Below are 19,183 nucleotides of genomic sequence, written 5' to 3'. Positions count from 1 at the left end.
AAAAAAGTTTTCTCAAATTATAGTGAACAATTTTATTGTGCAATGATAAGAATACTTTATTTTTTTAAAAACCCAAGGAAACCTAATTAGCCTTCTTTAATACCTAATTCTAATGAAGACTGATACGTAGTTTTTAAAATCCCTGGATTTTGAGTTCATGAGAATTCCTAGAGCAGTTATGTAAATTTGTTAAGAGGTGACTTGTCTTATAATGTTAGACACTTCCAGAAATCCAGGGGTTCTTCTATGATGTTAATACTTCTGAGGATCAAGTGTATGTGTGTGACATAAGCCCTCCAAGGGGCCCTGCTCATATCTCTATTTCTGGACTACCTGTAACACATTAAAATTTCTTGGGTTTGTGTGTGTGTGTGTGTGTGTGTTTGTGTGTGTTAATCACCCACCATACTGTGAGGCCTGGCATTTTATCTCGCTCAACTTTTATATCCCCAGAGCCTATCCAGCTTCTTCATTTTTCTGAATAAATAAGTGAACACAAAAATAAACCATGAGGATACAGAAGCTTTTCACAAATTACAGTAGATTTTCATACAGTATGACTCTTAGTTAAGAGTAAAAGACAAAAGCAAAGTCCTATGGTGGTGTGTAGCCACTGAGGGAGCTGGTCCTCAGCCCTCAGGGAGTCTGCGTGAACAGGAAGCAGGATGGGGGTGGGGGGTGGTGTGCAGCCAGCAGGGACACTCGCTCAGAGAACCGTCTCCAGGCACAGTGTGAGGACCCCAAATCACGCTGAAATGTCTTTTCATCCAGAATAATATTCCCGCTATATGACTGTATGATCATTCTTTTTTATTATTTAAAATGTACAGGCTGTCCATAATTGCACATGAACTTCATGGCCACTCTGTACAATATGATTCCTATCTGGTATAAAAAGCAAACTCACAATTGACAACAAATTTTTAAAGCCCTCTTATGCATGGATATTTTCTTTAGCATATATTTTTTTCTACAGTGTACAATATTAGTTAATTTTAGAAGCAGAAATAGGGGTTGGAAAGAGGAATTTATATTTTTTCATTTTATTTACTTTAAAAGATGAAAAATACATTTTTTCATTTTATTTACTTTAAAAGATGAAAAATCACTTAATTTTTTAAAAAAAACTTTTAAAATTATGACTATTGAATAAATCTTACTTTTAATTAAATGGTATTATAATTCAATGAGTGAATTCTATCATGAGTATGCTTAAAGTAAAACAAATAAAAGAATTACCTGGAGTAGCGAAAACAGCACCAAAACATACAGGACGATTGGAGTTCCTTCTTAGAAAGAAAGATCAGAGCACAAATAATGGAAATTACTCCATAAAGTAAATAATCAAAATAAATGATAACATACAAGTTGTATTTTAAAAGTGAAATAATGAATTATTTTAATGGCCTAGTATGTTGACAAAAACTGAAAATTTTTAAAAATCTTATTTTGTCCCAAGGATTTCCCTTACAGGAATTGAATTTGTCAAAAGCTATGAAGTGAACTTTATTGACATATTTGTCTTTTCAATTGTCCATTCAGCATAAAATCATGTTCCCATAATAAGCATAAATCTTTAAATTTAATTTTAATTTTCAATAATGCTCATTCATTTCCTATATAACCTATTATCATATTATGAATCACTTCCTGTTGAAAACTCTCCTCAGAATTTCCTGGGAAAAGAATTGGGCAGGAAATTAATTTCCTATTGTGGGGACTTCTTAGAATTTACATAAACCTATTGGGTGAACTGAAACCACAAAATTAGCATTTTGCTAATCACTGGGTTTAAATAGCTGTGAAGTAAAGAGATCGCCCATCACCTTGGTCATCAACCCAGCTTGCTCCTTTCCAGTCTTGGGTCTAAGGTATTGTGTTTGTTGTAAAATTACTATGATTTTACATTCTCTAATGTCTTTCTCTTACTTTTTATTGGGATGTATTTATAACTTTGCTGTATGTTTTCAAATATTAATACCTTCTGAGATACTATTAGCTTAAAATTTGCATTTGTGAATTTTGAGCTTTAGATTGAAAACAGTATAATTTTATAAAGACTAAATGCATTTTTGATGATTTAAAACTTCACAAAAAGTAGGCACATAATTTTAATGGAAATCATAGTGAAGTCATTTAAATTATCTTGTCCAATTTTATGAAAAGTTGTTATGCAAAATAATTTAATTTTGTAATTACCATATCAAAAACCATTTCTGGCAAACTATTTCAAGCTTATTTTTGTTACATATAGTTTGAATAATAAAATTAGTCCTACAATATATATATGAATGATAGACTATTCAATATAAATGACTACCTTTTAAATATAATTAGATTTAGATACCTGGAATGACACAGATGATAGATATAAATTAATTTGGGTTTAAAAATATGCCTTCTTTACCAATGCATCTAGATTCTGTAATCTGTAGCGTGAAGCAGTATATAAAACTAAATCAGCATTAATTTGTTGGCTAAGGTGTGAACAAATGGAAATTATAACCTGATTTTTCTTTTTTACTTTCTCTGGAAAACTACCATTTTCCTAGTACCTGTGAATGTCAGTATTTCTGGGTTCTTGCAGTTTGATGGAAATCTAGAAATCAAACATGATTAATACATCTGAATTTTATTATTCCTTCCAATTCTATCATCCTTATATAGTCATGTCATGGACATCCTACTGTACAAAAGCACAGAGTTATAGCTAGAATATAGTCATGTCATGGATGACACAGAGTTATAGCTAGAATATAGTGATGTCATGGACGTCCTACTATACAAAAGCACAGAGTTATAGCTAGAATAATTCAAGATATAATCCATAGAGTTTAATAGCTTCAGTATAATGTGCTGATGGCATTTTTTTTAATGACAAAAAAAAAGAATGCTCTCGAATATATTTACTAGAATAGCATATCATCAAAATATTTCCAACAAAGTTAATTACAGTTCTCAGTGATTTTAGCTTATTATGTACTTTAACAAATATGATGATCTGAGAGGAAAGGTGTTGTTCTTTCTGTTAACTGCATTTGGATATTGGGCTTCTGTCCTCCTCTCATGAAGTCATATCACCACATGAAGGGGCAAATATCTTGTTTTAGAGTATTGGTGAATTAAAATTGTTTTAAGAAAATAGTATTCAAAATAATACAAGATCTAAGAAACATAGTGCAAATGATAAACACTTGCATTAAGGAGCAAAATAAAACATTTTAAGTTTATAAAAGTTCTGCTTCTCAAGTGAACTTACCTTTACCATAATTTACTGTTGTTTGTATTGATGAGGCCCATTGTTGAAAAATCAAGGATTATTTTTTTCATGAAACAAAATGTATTATAATATGATTTTTCATTTCTTTTTTTTTTCTTTTTTCATCTTTCACAGACCTTGACAACCATGAAGCTTCTCATACTTACCTGCCTTGTGGCTGTTGCTCTTGCCAGACCTGTAAGCATTATAGAGAATTTAGGTTCTAAATACCATCTTTTAAATTATTATTATTAATTTTTTTTTTGCAGTTTTTGGCTGGTGCTGGGTTTGCACCTGCCACTTCCGGCACATGGGGCCGGCGCCCTACCCTTTTGAGCCACAGGTGCCACCTGAGAATTTAGGTTCCAGAGTCTTGCTAGAAATGACCTATGACTCGTCAAACTCATGATACTGGGAATACTAATCTTAAAACACATAAGCAGAAGCAAGAACAAAGACCATATGATCACCTTGATAAATGCAGAGAAAGCATATACAAAATTCAGCACCCTTTTATGATAAGAATTCTTAACAAAATAGGCACAGATGAAGCATAACTCAAAATTATAAAAAAACCATATGTGACAAACCCACAGCCAACATCATACTGAATGGGGAAAAACTAAGTTCTAAGTGTTCCTGCTTAGAACTGGAACAAGACAAGGCTGCCCACTGTCACCACTTCTATTCAGCATCATGCTGGAAGTCCTAGCCAGAGCATCAGGCAAGGGAAGGAGATCAGGGCATCCAAATGGAGACAGAGGAGGTCACACTATCACTCTTTGCTCATGATATAATCTTATATCTAGAACACACCAAAGATTCTTCCAAGACTCCTGGAATTGATGACTAAATTGAGCAAAGTTTCAGGTTACAAAATTGTTTGCACACAAATCAGTAGCATTCCTACACACCAACAATAATCAATCTGAGAATCAAATCAAAGACTCAAATATCTTTCCAAATAGCAACAAAGAAAATAAAGCCTAGGAATATATTTAACCAAGAAAGTAAAATATCTCTACAAAAAGAACTATGAGTTACTGAGGAAGAAAATCACAGACTATGTAAACAAATGGAAATATAGACCATGCTCATGGGTCAGCAGAATCAACATTTCTAAAATGTCTACACTACCAAAAGTGATACACAGATTCAATAAAATAATTATAATTCTTTTTCTTTTTGTTCCCAGAATATCTTGGTCTCTGACAAATATTGCTATTAATATACACACCTTTCTTAAATAACAATGTTAAAATTCATAGTATTGTGTGTGTGTTATGATTGTCACTTTGATTGCTTGCTTTGTTTTGGTTTTGTTTTAAAATTCTTGCATTATTTTTCATAGAAAAGTCCTGTTAGACCCCGAGAAATCATTCAAGTAAGTATTCTATTCTACATTCCAAGAACTTGCTCTAATCATGCAGTTTAAGTGTTAGTGTAAAGAGAGTACATACCCTAAAAATTATTTTTCCTTCTCTATGAAACAATCTGTCTCACTTTGGCTAAGGCATAACTCCTTCAGTTTATAGACAGACAGATGTTATCTGCTCTTACAAAACTTCTTAAGAAGAGGTTACATGGACTTACATAAACATTTATATTAATAAAAGTCTTATTATTCAAGAGAAATAGTTAATTAAACAGAGTATGTTAACATGATTTATTTCAGTGTATTTTTATTTCTATCTCTTTTATGTGCATTCAAGCATATGATTTACAATTTTGTCTCATTTTGCATATTGAATCTTGCAATGTGGTACTTATCACTACCACACCCTTCTACAAGTACCTTCATTAGTTCTACAATGAACTAATGCCACTTTTTAAACTTGTTCTTAATTTTCTGCAGAATCAACCAGATAACCATGAGGTAAGCTCTCTTTACAGGGAACTTAGAGTTCCCCTCACCTCCTCTGTATCATTTCAGTCATGAACATTGAACATCTTCTTCATTCTGATTTTTTTTATTAAGTCATTGGCCCATAAATGGATTAATAAATTATGGGATATGTATACCATGGACTACTTTGCAGGGTTAAAAAAAAGGTGGAGACTTTACCTCTTTTATGTTTCATTCTGATTTTTATTAACCTTCATATGTGTGCAAGTACCCAGGTCCTTGGATTATTTTCTCCATTTTTTTTGATGAAAAGCCTATTCAATTTCTTCTTTAAACATTTTGGTGATAGACAAAGGACAGAGTAGTCCTCAAAGACTAGTCCTCACACATGTGCAATATGTCCCTGTACAAAACTTGTATCCCCTAAATACATTGAAATTTTTTAAAACCCTGAAACTATTATTTTCTCTTCTACCTAAGAAATATGCTGGTTTGACAAGTGTAACATTTGTTCTCAAAAAAATGACAAAACACCATTGTTTTGGTGTTTACCATTTTTATAATTCACGATCTAATTTCAGCAGGAAATCCTGAAACAAAGAAATTTTCTCAGGCTTGATGTGGTAAGTGTTTACCTATTTATTCTTAAAAGCTGAAAATACTTTTGGGGGGAAAATTCGTCTATTTTTTGTTCATAAAACTTTTTTCACTTCACTTGATTGACTGTCCCTTCATTCGGTCACCCAGGCACCCACAAATACTGAAACAACATTTGCAAACATTAAATGGCTGCTTCAACTTTTAATTTGTACCTAAGTGTTTGCCTCTTTCCAAAACACACGGACTTCTTTTACCTGACCCACGTAGAACTTTACAATGGCTATGCTCATTACCATGGAATGTTTCTTAACTATAAATGATATATCCCAAATGTCTTGTACTTTTCTCTAGTTTTGTCACTTCATTGTCAAATAGAAGACAATCAAATTTTAATTTATGGATATTATCTTAAAAATTTAATGGACAACTCATCCTTGAATCAATTTTAATATAATCTTTATCACTTTTTTTTTTCAGGCTACACCAGTTGAACTTACACAGGTAAGAAGGACTCCATGGCACACACTGCAAGGGTATCAAAGGGAAGCAGGAGACTCGTGATAGCACCTAAGACACACAAGGACACAGTCACGGGGAATAGATTTAAGAATATCTTTAAGTGCACACTTACACAGATATCTGCCACAAAGAACACATAGCAGGAAGCACTGAAGATTAGAAATCATATAACAAGAGTATCAGTGACTATGGAAGTCAATCCACTTGTGTCCATTTCATTAATACAGCATCTCTCCTCTCTCTCTCAGGAATACTTCAATCAACTGAACAGGGTAAGAAATGCCAATGAAATTCAAACTATTTTAAAAGTTTGCCCCTTTAAAAATATACTATACAAACTGTACTTTATTGATTTATTGATTTTAGCAGAGAGAACTTCTGAGACAAAAAGAGAGTGAAGAAATCCAGGTACTAAAGCTTTTCTTAAAATTGTGGCACAGATATATCTGTCCTTGTGGTAGGAAAAATGTTTTAGTTTTTCAAAATCTGTTTTTTATGACATTTCCCCTTTTCTGAGCTTCTCAGTCACATATTTGTAACAACCAATGAATTCTGCTGAGAATTCTAGGGATTACTGATTTATTGACTTTAAGGGACTGTAAGGGACTAAGCACTGATGTGAATGAATAAACAAATGCAATTATTGGCTTACTTTTATCACCAAAGCTGCAGGAATGCTTCACCTGGGGTGTCATAAAGCCGTGCAGTGCACCTGACTCCAAACTGCTTTGCACAGTCACAGCTAATTATTTTATTTAAAAACAAACTGTGGATCTGTATTTTTCTACTAGAAATAGATTTTAGATTTTTAATAAATCTTTTTAATAGATCGCATTTTAAGAGACCAAGCAGGTGCTCCCAATTTATGAGTTAAAAATATATATCTTCATCCTTGATCGATTGATGACCTTCTCTTGACAGGAAACTAGGAATGAAGCAACTGAGGTAAGAAGACTCTTTGTTTTAAAACCGTTGCACTCAAAACAAAGGAGAAAAACAACAATAAAATGTTTCCTTCAAATGCACTGCTAAATATAAATAAATATCTTAAATCAAAACAATAATGGATAACTCTCATTCAAAAAAAGAAAAAAGTTATCATGCTAGCCTAAATTAGCTGGAAATCTAAGCCAATACTAATATGTTGAGCTTAAATTCTATGGATAATGCCACCATTGCTTCTATTGTTGTACTCATGAAAATGAATGATACCAGGTGGAGAAAAAGAGTTTTTTTGTAGAGACAGAGTCTCACTTTATTGCCCTCCATAGAGTCACACAGCTCACAGCAACCTCCAGCTCCTGACTTAAGCGATTCTCTTGCCTCAGCTTCCCACAACTTCCAGCTATATGGAGCCAGCGTCCTACCAGCTGAGCCACAGGTGCTGCCCCAGCAAAAGTGTTTTGCTGCAGCATTTATACAGTAATGAGCCCAGGCCCTCCTTTGGGACATTTAATCCACTGGCTGTTCTTCAGCACACTCTTCTGTCTCCTGTCCAGTTAAACACAAAAGAAAGGGAAAGAAAAAAATAAGTTGTTAAAAGAAAACATAACCTGGTTTACCACAATACAGAACAATCCAAAAGCAAACTATTTTTAAAATCTGAAATGTACACTAGGAAATTAAATCTTTTGTTTAGCTCAGTACAAAGTACTCAAAACTTTTATAATTGTTTCCCTTGTGACTTTGATAGTGCCTCCGTTTTCTATTTTCTTTGGTTTACATTTTATTTGGTAACTATCAGGTTTTTACTTGGCTGTTAGTCATAAAATATAGAATTAATTCTCTTTACCTCTCCTAGGAGCGCATGACGGCAGAGACCGAGGTAAGGCCCTTCTGTCCTGGGAACTGGGAGCTTATCTCACGCTCGCCTCGGGGTGCTTAGGTGGGATGCCGCATGCTTCTTTTTTAGAAGGCTATCCCCTCTGTTTCAGAAAGATAAGAAACTGAATTTTAAAATGTTTAAAGTCCTAACTTCAAATCAATCCTACTCCCATTGAACTTCTCTTACAGCAGCATTACAGCCAAGAAGGTACAAAGATGTGCCAGATGAAGTCAACATTGAGGCACAGAATTTGAGCCATTTAATCAATACCCAGTAAAAATATTGTTTATTTATTGAAAGAAAGAATAAAAAGTAAAAAGCAAAAGGTTCATGAATATTTCAAATAAAACTCCAGTAGACCCTCCCCCCTAGGGGCTGAAATGGTTCTTTCCTGCTGTTGAAGGGGCAGGAGGGGTCTGTTGCCTGGGACAGAGGAGCTGTATTGCTGCCTCTATAAACATGAAAAACTACTATCCCATTACGTGGGGTTAATCGGTACTCCCCAGAGAGGAGTAGTCTGTTGTATATTAAAATTGATCTTTTAAAATATCTACTTGGGAACAATTTTATATCTATATGTAAATATAGCATACTGCATTTAAAATAAAAAATAAATATCTAAACAGGTAGATGTTTTAAGAGCTAATGTAATTTTAGTTCCATCTTGAAATCATTTGTTGTATTTAAAGTTTCCATTTTGCTTACACCAAAGGAGCCCCAAGCAAAGTAAGGAATAAACACTTAACTCAAGATTCTGGGTCACAATTTCAGCACGGCTCTTTCTTTGAGGTTTTGTTTTACTACAATTATCTCTATCAATTTTGCATCCTCCTTGATGATATACCTGTGTTCATTTCAATAATACAAAGAAATCAAGTTTTTAAGTTCCCAGATAAGTTATTAAGACTTTTCCTCATTTTTCAAGTAAAATTGGCACTCCTGGAAAAGACCTCATAGCAACCCTGAATCTTTTCACTCCACTGATTCTAATGCTCCCCAAGGGGGCCGCTGACCATGTGTGGGGCTGGTTTCCTTTAAACTCTGAAATCCGGGAGGGTGATTAACACCGGTTCTCTTTCTGTTAGCAGAGGGATTCCAGCATCAGCTCATCAAGTGAGGTAAATGATCTTGATATTAATTCAATGTCCCAATTAATTAAAAAACACTTACGGAAACTTGCTTTACTGTAAAGATTACATGTGCTATAAGATTTCACTGGACCAGGCACTGCCTGTGGGATGCTTTCTGCATTTTCAAGTGATTACCCAGAAGAAGTAAGAACAGAAGTATTTGTCAGTGACAAATTAAAAGAGTTATCTCTGGACAAAAAAATCCTGTCTGGCCATCTGCAGTACCCAGTTTTTTTCCCAATTATTTTGTCCTTCATAATTTTGGTAGACCTCAATCTTCATTAAGAATTCCAACAAGGATCATGCTCCTAAATCAGTAAAATCCTGTGCAGAAATCCACTTACTCCAGGTCCACCAGACCTTGGAATCCTCTAACGACTGTTCATCCTTTGTAACTTGTTAATCTAGCAAAAAAAACAGACAAAGAAGGTTCTGGGAGTCCTCCTTTCATTTTGGGAAAAGGCCTTCATGCAAGTTACAAAAAATAAAACCAAGGCAATTAGCTGAAGTTTCTGTTAATTCAACAAAGGTGATTACTTTGTATTGGCCCCAACTTTCAGAGTGTTGTCCTGGTGGAAGCTGCGAGCAGAGGAAAAGCCATGTGCACACAACATGTCCCCCAAAGTATAAGTGTTGTCTCAGTTACCCAGGATTTTGTGGCTGAAAATCAAGTTGCCATAGTTATTTAGTAATAGTGTCTGTTTGATTAATTTCTCTCCTGAAGTGTAAATGAATGTCATAAAATTAAAACTGTGCATGTTTTTATTTCTTTAAAGGAAGTTGCTCCCAATGCCATCACTGAGGTAAGATATATTTGGTAAATTTAAAATACATTAATATTGCCTAAGTTAAATTTTACTTAAACAACCTTCATACATATGTTTTCTTAGAATGAAGAAACACATTCTAAGGGAAAATGTGAAATTATCTGCTAAAATTTCATTAAGGGTTGGTCTAACATATCAAGGAATGACCTAGAATGTTGTATGGATAGATTATTTTTCATTTTCAGTATCTGCTAATCTATAGTAAGTGATCCAATGGACTCTATATGGTTGTTTATCCCCCTCCCTCCAAAAATAAAACTAACATTTTTTTAATCCCAGCTATCTAATTCATGCTTTCCATTAAATATTGTATTTTATAGTCTCCTTTCCAAAAGCACAGTATTTACGTTGAAGCCTGGAGATTTGGCTATATGTGTTTGACTTGAAGCTTATCTTTTACAAAGATGTGATGTCAGATAATTCATTTATCTGCTATAATCCCATAACCAGTTCTTAAACAGATACAGTAATAATAAATTGTAAATGATATAAAGCAACTAATGCAATTCAAGGCACGTAATAAACTGTCAATAAATGTTAGCTAACTTTAGAAACATAACTTTTCTCCAATTCATCTAATATTCTAATTTAACTTGGCTGGAGTTAAATTTTCGCACTCAGAAAGCAAAAGCCATTTTCAGTTGTCATGGTAATTTGATATACTGTAAGTAAAGTTGTCAGATACTAATTTATATCACATTGCATTGCAAAATATTATCAGTTAAAATTACCTTAAGAAGTAATGTTTCTACTGTCCTTAAAATGGAATAGGTTGAAATTATTTGTGATGGGAACAGCATAAACCAGGCTTGGTAGTTTCTCATTCTCCATTCCCAGGAGGGGATATTGTCATATTCTTCCCTCAGTATCTGAAAATGGTGGGGCTGGAACGGCAGTCAAGCAATCAAGAATATCTTTCCTTTTAAATAGGAACAGGTTAAGAGAATGAGCAAGTACAACCAAGTCCAGCAGGTATGATTTTATTATTACAGTACAAAATAATATTCCACCATATAGTTAGATATTAATTTATATCAGATTGCACTGCAATTTATTATAAGCTAAAATTGCCTTAAGAAGTAGTGTTCCTAGTGTTCTTAAAATGGAATAGGTTGAAATTATTTGTGGTGGGAGCAGCACTAAGGCAGCCTTGGTAGTTTCTCATTCTCCATTCCCAGGAGGGTATTGTAATATTCTTGCCTCAGTATCTGAAAATGGTGGGGCTGGATGGAACGGCAGTCAAGCAGTTAAGAGTATCTTTCCTTGTAAATAGGAACAGGTTCAAAGGATGAACAAGTACAACCAAGTCCTGCAGGTAAAATTTTATTTATTATAGTACAAAATCATAGTCCATATTATAGTTTAAGTAAATTAAATTTTAAATTATGTCCACTTCTAAATATGTTTTTGTTTTTCTTAAGAATTTATTTATACTACCTTTGACCAGTAATAACAATTGATGAGTTATTTATATGATTGCCCAGGTCTTTCCTGGCAAAGCTCATTCTTTTTATTTATGACTAGACTAAATTTGTATATCTTATCCATAATTACTAACTAGGCAGGAGTTTACCCTGACGACATCCTATCTCAAATCCTCTATAGCTTCCTCGATGACACATTGTATTCAAACATTTATCATATGTTTATCTTCCCAAATTCAGTGCTAGTTGAAGACATCATGAACAGGGTCACCTTTGGAAGCACAGACATGAAATGAGCTTCTTCCCACTTAGGGAACAGCCTGGACTCCAGGAAAGAAGCTCAGCTGCTGCCAAACTCACACAAGCTGCTCACCACCACATCTGAGCATCATAAATGTTTTTAAAAGCCTTTCTTTAAGTCATTGTAAATACATGTGACTGCATTAGTACTTTAGAAAAGGCCTTACCCTAATTTAGCAAAGTTGCCTTTTTAACATCTTCTTCTGCCATCAGCAATGGGCAAGGACAGTGGGTGACACATGTGATGTGGACCCCAGATGTTCCAGTTGCCAGGCTGCTGTGTCTAACGCCCTAACAAACTAAGCACAACAGCTTCCCATTAGCTGGTCTAATCATTCCTCATTACCAGTCCAAGAAATTACCTGCTGCTAAGAAATAGATTTCAGCACCTTAGGTGTGACAGGGCGGGTCTGTCCCGACTGTGAGAACCCCAGGGCTTGCTCAGACTGCCCTGTGTTCCACAGAGGTGTCTCTGGCACTCGGCATTGCTTGTGAATGAATGACAGTGCCTAGTGAATCTTATTCATGAGGGAATTAAATCAAAATGCTGAATCAAAATGTTTTCTCCCCTGTACAAAGCTATCCGTGCACAGTTAAGATGATTTATTAAATCTAAAATATTTTCAGGTCTCTTTCATGTGTTATGCTTTGGTAATGAGTATTCGTTTATAACAGAAATATATTCTAAAAGAGAACATGTTCTACCACACAGAACTGGTAATATGTTATTTAAAATCTACCAAAGAGGAAATTTAAATAATTAGTAAAGAGCCATGAACAGAACATGTGTAGTCCTAGAAAACTAGTAGATTATTTTCTCTCAAAGAACCTTACAAACTTTTTCATTTTTCTAAACCTTAGTGGTCTTGGCCTTTAGCAGTGTATTTTTCTAAAGTTAGAAAATATAAGTGTTTTGATATTTTGTGGCAATTCTGCATAGATCACAGTTCACTCTAAATGTCATGGGTGGTGACGCCCTGGGGACAGTGTGAAATGGATGTACTGTAGCAGATGTCCAAGTAATTTCAGTTAATTTCCTCTCATGCAGGAGCAGCTTCGCAGAATGAATGAATACAACCCCATCCAGGTGGTAATATTTCCTTGGTGGTATAAAATATAGTGTTATTACAGAAAGATGGATGCTGTTTAGATTTGCTTTGAACAGCCTCTCACACTGAATGTGGCTTCTCTCTTCTCGAGCAACTATTTCTCATTCCCAAGTTTCTGAAATAATTTATTTAATTAATCTGGAAGATGAGAAGCTCTTATCTCTGGCTTTTGAAGTATAAAGTGTTTCGTGCTGCCTTATCTGACATGAGCTCCACATTTATAATCACAAGCCCTATGAGCTGTTACTCTCCATGGTTACAATAATTTTTTAACATATTCCTTAATGTTATATCCTTATGTTAATAAATTTGTCTGATTCTCAAATTCAATTTATGTTTAAGAATGTCAAATTTGGCCATAATTATGCTCTCTTCAGCAAATATATTGGAGATGTGATGGTTGAGACACATTTATTTTGAAGAAATCATCTGGAAAGACTGACCATCTCTGTCAAAATACTCGCCAGCCTTCTTTTCTCTCTTGTGAAATGTGTTTCTCAGTAACACAAGCAGATTCTGGCTCTTTCCCTCACCTGGGTGTCATTGATTCCACAGCATCCCTGAACCTTCTAATTTCATTTTCAAGGCAATGGTCAATTACTATGAACTGTACTTTGCTGTAACATTAATCACTAGTTACCTTTTCATGAATCTTACAAGGATGGGTGAGAATGCTTCATATGCTCTAGAAGAAAAATTGTCCCTTGGAAATCAAAAACGCAACTGGCAGATTTAATGTCCATTCCCAAGTGAAAAGTATTTCACTTAGATTGTTTCTTCTGTCTTCAAAATTTTATTCAGTTTTAAGAGGTAATTTTGTTTCTCTTTTTCTTTTCAGAGAGAGCCCCTAAGAGTGGTGAATCAGGTAAGCTGGGGTCTGTGTGTGTTTGCAGGTGTGCAAGAGTGTGGGTGTGCTGTGTGTGTGCATGTGTATGTGTGTTTTCCAAAAATGCACCAAACACAGCCTGTGATGTCACCGCACCCCCAGCTGCATCATCACCTCGGCCACAGCAGCATGTCTCAGCTGCTGACTAGGGTTGGGTTGTCTAGTGCTGGTTCCAACATTGTGCTACAGGATCTGGGTTGAGGGCCAGCACCTTACTAGGGCCTTCAGGCTGCATCAAAGAGGCAGGATGTGAGCAGATGTGAGACAGCAGAAGAGGCCACACTCACTTTTGTAACACACCTGCTTTGTGATAATGAAGTCATTGCGTGGTGACACCATTGACCCATTGTTGAGAGCGGAGCCCTCACAGCCCAATCAGCTCTTAATGTCTCCATTCTCAACATTGTTACATTAGGGATTAAGTTTTATTAGGGATTAAGTTTTCAACACATGATTTTGAGAACACATTCACATCATGGCAACTCTTTCTCTTCTCTCTTGCTTTGAAGGAGCAGGTCCCAGTCTACGTTGAGGTGAGTTGACTTTATTACATTTTTTTAAAGTCTAAATGCTTTAATAGACAGAAAATTCCAGATATCATGTTTGTTCTAATCTTCATGGAGTCCAGTGTTCACAGCAATACGTGAAGTGATTTCATTTTTTTGTAATTCCAGCAAGGAACAATAGTTTCCAACAAAATATGTAGAGAATTCTGTGCAATTATTCCTTATTACTATATAGAAACAATTGAGTAAAATGTCATGATAGACCAACAGAAGCAACTGTTCCAAAGTGTCACAAAGGAAAATAATGTTTTGGCCTCAAAACTCTGTTCTTTGGAAAGAGTTCTGAAAAGAGAAGTAGAGAATTATTTTCTCTCCATGCTTGGGGTTTCTGAACGTCACCTGAGCTGACCCTGGACATGGGACCTTTCCCTTGACCTCAGCACCTTTTAGGAAAATTATAGACCTCAATGGCAAAAATGAGTTAATGAATTGAGACTAATGAAGTTCATGTCCTGCCTTCCTCTGGGCTGTGGTAACTTGTCCTTGCGAGTAATGCAGGTTCTGGCAGTTTGGTATTGAGTTGTGGCCTTAAACAACTGATACCTCCTCCAGTATTGGGAGAGAGAGCCTTTTAAAAGTTTCTTCACATACTTTGCCTTACAAAAGACTTTGATTTCCTCTTTCTGTCACCAAGTAGTTATCTTTGGGGATGCTAATAAGTGTCTGGGAATCAATCAGATGTCTGATTTTCCAGAGATTGAAGACAAAATACCCATATACTTGGTTTCCACTTGTCCCCCCTCTAGCTTATCCCACAAATCAACCCGCTGAATGCCTACCCTTATCCCGCATGGTATTACCCCCCACAGTACATGGCAAATCTTCCCCTCCTGCCATTCCAAGACTTCTCAAGGCCCACCGCCTCCGAGAACGTGGAAACAACTGACGTCAGGCTGCAGTTGTGGTGAGTTCATTTACAGTACCGTGGATTGACACTCTACCGAAGGAAATAAGACAGCAGCTGAGGAGCCACACCGTGGGAACGGGTGTAGAATAAACATCAGTGTCTCCATGTGATACTAAAACTTCCATAATGGATGGCACGTTTCTGTAAGGGGCAATGCTTTCTGTCATCTGTGAATAGTACCAATCCACTATCTATTCTGTAAGTGGAATTCATTCTCATGAAGATGTGGAAAAAGACCTCTCTCCAAATTAAAAATATAAGGACATCCAATAGATGATTCAGCATTATCCTCCTTGCACTTTTACTAATCGTTAAATGCCTTTTTTTTGGTTATGCTTATGATAAATAGAGCACAGATTTTGATATTCAGTAGTCTTAAATTCAAACTCTGACATTTTTGCTTATTTGAAACAATATAATGGTGTTTTACCTTATAACATTAAATGTAATAAAATGCAGTAATCTCTAGTAGGAAGAGTGTTGGGAACATAGATATTAAGTAAACAGCAGTCTTTTTTTGTGAAATGCCTTTTTTCACAGGCATTATGAAATGCACCTACTGAGGGGGGTAGTTTTTGCTGAATGCCTTCATCACATGATTTTAACAATTTTTTGTCCTTTCAGAAGAATTAAGTCAATTCTCAAGAACTCCACAATTATGGCCTCTGGTAAGTTTGGGAATTACTATGGATCATATGTCCATGTGAAAACCTTTTCCACGATCATAATACATTTAAACAGCAACTTAAAAATGATAATATTGGAAACTCATATACAAGTATGATGTAGATGTCACTAATTGCCCGGGAAGATGTGGCTGGGAGCCTCTGCTAACCCGGCAGTGAGAGACGTTCTCTGTGGTCATGCGGTAGAATCCTTGGCAAGTCCCAGAGTGAAACTGGTATTTGACTGTCCACACCAGCTGAAAGGTCTACAGATTTGTTTCAGTTACTTTCACCCACAATGTCGGAGCTTCCACTTACGTGTGGGTGTGTGTTTCCCTTTCAGGGGTGGAAACTTCCTTTCAATAGATAAATCTAAGGGAAATGATGAAACTCTGCCCTTTGTGGAAGCATTTTCTTCTAACTGCTTCATCTTCTTCTGTGACACTACAAAGTAAATATTATTTAGTATGAAATTGTCTTAAATCTTAAAAATAAATAGCACTAGAAATGTGTGTCAGTAATAGGAAAACACAAACATTGTGAGCTGGTCTAATCTGAAAATAATGCCTTGTAAAATATATTGTATAATGAAAGCATCTCCTTGCCTCGATAGTCCTTAATATAACTAACCACATATTTCTCTTTCTATTTACAGATGTGACTGAAAATTCCATTCTCTGAATTCTACTTCCTGCTTCTCATGGAAAACCATCCTGTCCGAAGGGTTTGGCTGTTTCTTAAAAGAGGAAAACCCTGTTTTCAGTACAGCCTTTCTTCTTGGGTTATCTGCTGTATTTTAGATGGTGCATCATCTTTTTCTTTAACTAAATCTTTCTGGAGAGTTTCTTGTTCTAAGTCCCAGTTATGTTATGCCAGCATGGAGGGCTCTTAACAGAGGCTGTTGATGTCTTTACTAAGTTTCTGTAGTGGAGATTTTGTTTAAAAAGACTTCAAATTGCTTCTTCTGTAAGTGCCACCATTTCAAATAATTGTGTGCAGTGATTGAGATTTTTTCTTTCTTCTTTCCAATAAATTACATTTTAAGGCATAATTCATGGTTTCTGTCATTATTTTATTCAGCAATATTTACATAATCCTGTTAAAAGTTTTTTTGTGTGTAACATTATGTTTTCACTAAATTTCATGTGACACTTTCGATCACATCTTAATGAAGATTTCTAAGATTGTTCACTTCTGGCTGGTATAGGCAGATCATGAATGGTGTGTGTAACTGGGTTCAGCATCTTTACTTTGAGGTCAGTTGTTTATAGACTATTTCCCGTGAGGACACAGTCGAAGCTGCAGAAAGGAGCAGTCCCGCTGTGGGCACATGGAAATCTCATCAGCCTGGCTGTGCAACTGAGTCAGAGCCACTGGGGCTCCCGGCAGCGCAGTCCCCTTGGCTGTAATTGAGTGAGCAGCCAGAGAATCAGACAATAACAGTGACAGTTAGAGCAGGGCATGCCACAGACACATGAATTGTTCATTGTTTCCAAAACCCAATCAGGATAATTTCACAAAATGACAATACTTAACTCACTCTGACATTTTCAAAGCCTCAGCTGAGATTCACCTGTCAGATAGACATCAGGTGCCCAGAGCTCTACTGATACATGTGTGTAAATACAAAAACATAGTTTTTGCCTTAAAAAACAATAAGAGAATCATTCAGCAGTGGAGTCTCCTGCCTTCTCTCAGTGTCAGGAAGTGCAAAGGGAAACTACTCATTTTTCCATCTAGAGAAAGTGCTACAATCACATGCACAGACTATGGGCTGCCAGGAGTCGGGGGAGGACTCTGTCTCTCTAGGCTTCTGTCATAACGTCACTCCCACAGGTGTCTGTGAATCCTACATATTGTTCCTGGTACTACTTTATTTTCTTTTGCTGTATTTAGTTTTTAAATCAGAATAAAGAAAAATGCATTCACGAAGTTATCATCTGTAAAGTAAATACTAAGAATTTACCTGACAAACTGTTGAACATACCACCTGTGACAGGTATCGCCACCTCACTAAATTTGCAAAAATCCATTGTTATTCTCTAAGAAGTAAGTGCAAAGGCCAAATAAGGAAATGCAGTAATACTGTGATACAAGTCGCATTTGTATCTTTAGCCGTTAAACTGTGCTGCAATTTCTCCAGAGACACAGTATTGCTTTAATTTACTATTTCTTATGATTTCTAGTTGGTCTCTTTCAATTTCCTTACTATACACAGCGGGAAGTATCTCCACTTATACTGGGAGCTTGCCATGAACAATTTAGACTCTCACTGGGCTCAAAAGGAGGCAAACTCTGCTGGCAATTTCCTCTACTACTTGACCCAAAGAAATCTCATCACCAGGTCATCAGAATATCCCCCATCCCTAGTAGCCAGTGGAAGACGGAGTGTGGCTCCAAGAGTCTATAAGAAGCTCACACCATTCCCTTCCTCCAGGTAAACGCCCCCAAACCTACAGGTGGAGGGGAAGGGTAGGGCTAGGAACATACTGTTATAGTAGCATACATCCTACAGAATCTTATTTCCCTTCATGCAGGCATGATTCATAAACTGACTCTTCTTTGAGAATCAGGGTGGCAAGGGTCGTCGCTCTGTCTGATGGTAGCTGGAACCAGAACTGTGTTCACCAGTCAGACACACTTTTATATGTCTGCATCAAAAATCACGGTGGGGCGGGATGCAGTATCTCCCACCTGCAATCCTAACACCTTGGGATGCCGAGGCAGGAAGATCCCTTAAGGCTGGGACTTCAAGACAAACTTGACCACATTGTGAGACCCTGACACTACAAAAATAAAAATAAAAAATCAACTGAGTGTGGTGGTATACCTGTAGTCTCAGCTACTCAGGAGGCTGAGGCAGGAGGACAGCTTGAGCCCAGAAGTCTGAGGTTGCCATAAGTTATCATTTTGACACTGCACCCTAGCCCAAGTGAGAGTGAAACTGTTTCACAAAAAAAAAAAAAAAAAAGAAGAAGAACAAAATAAAAGAAAATGAAAAATCACCCTGAAGTTTACTGCCCTTACGTTTTTCCTGACAATATGATGATTTGACTCAAACAAAGATCATTTCTGATCTAAGCATTCTCTTACAATAATTATACTACCACCATCTCTCTAAAAATGTTAGTTATTATTTAAGTTTAGGAGTTTACCTATCACTTTGGGATTCTCTAATTTTCCATATATTTCAATATACTATATATTTAATAGCTGGGATCTCACTTTCAGGCCTGCCAGGTTTGCGAATTCAAGTGTCACTTTAATTGTTGTGGGCTGAATGTGGGTTGGTCCCTGTGGATCTGGCTGGACTGTAGGCA

At 36.0% G+C, this 19,183-nt stretch overlaps 1 protein-coding gene across 1 annotated transcript; it reads left to right on the top strand.

Moving 5' to 3' along the window:
* Positions 1-1,816: 1,816 nt before the first annotated feature.
* CSN1S1 (casein alpha s1) lies at positions 1,817-16,755 on the top strand. Its single transcript, XM_023507594.1, has 20 exons — positions 1,817-1,871; positions 3,395-3,457; positions 4,611-4,643; positions 5,115-5,135; positions 5,687-5,728; positions 6,183-6,206; positions 6,473-6,496; positions 6,591-6,632; positions 7,146-7,169; positions 8,026-8,049; positions 9,138-9,167; positions 9,956-9,982; positions 10,937-10,978; positions 11,280-11,321; positions 12,779-12,817; positions 13,678-13,704; positions 14,235-14,258; positions 15,038-15,195; positions 15,823-15,866; positions 16,519-16,755. Coding segments are annotated over exons 2-19 (675 nt in total). The 5' UTR covers positions 1,817-1,871; positions 3,395-3,406; the 3' UTR covers positions 15,824-15,866; positions 16,519-16,755.
* The last annotated feature ends 2,428 nt before the right edge of the window (positions 16,756-19,183 follow it).

The sequence above is a fragment of the Otolemur garnettii genome, unplaced genomic scaffold, assembly GCF_000181295.1.
Source record: "Otolemur garnettii isolate 467f Iridium unplaced genomic scaffold, OtoGar3 scaffold00191, whole genome shotgun sequence".
Lineage (NCBI taxonomy): Eukaryota > Metazoa > Chordata > Mammalia > Primates > Galagidae > Otolemur > Otolemur garnettii.
Note: the sequence above shows the minus strand (reverse complement) of the source record. Positions and strands in the feature narration are given on the sequence as shown.

Coding starts and splice junctions, on each gene's coding strand:
- CSN1S1 (XM_023507594.1), top strand. CDS start 3,407: ATGAAGCTTCTCATACTTACCTGCCTTGTGGCTGTTGCTCTTGCCAGA. Junction 3,458..4,610: donor CTGTTGCTCTTGCCAGACCT/GTAAGCATTATA, acceptor TATTTTTCATAG/AAAAGTCCTGTTAGACCCCG. Junction 6,633..7,145: donor AAGAGAGTGAAGAAATCCAG/GTACTAAAGCTT, acceptor TTCTCTTGACAG/GAAACTAGGAATGAAGCAAC.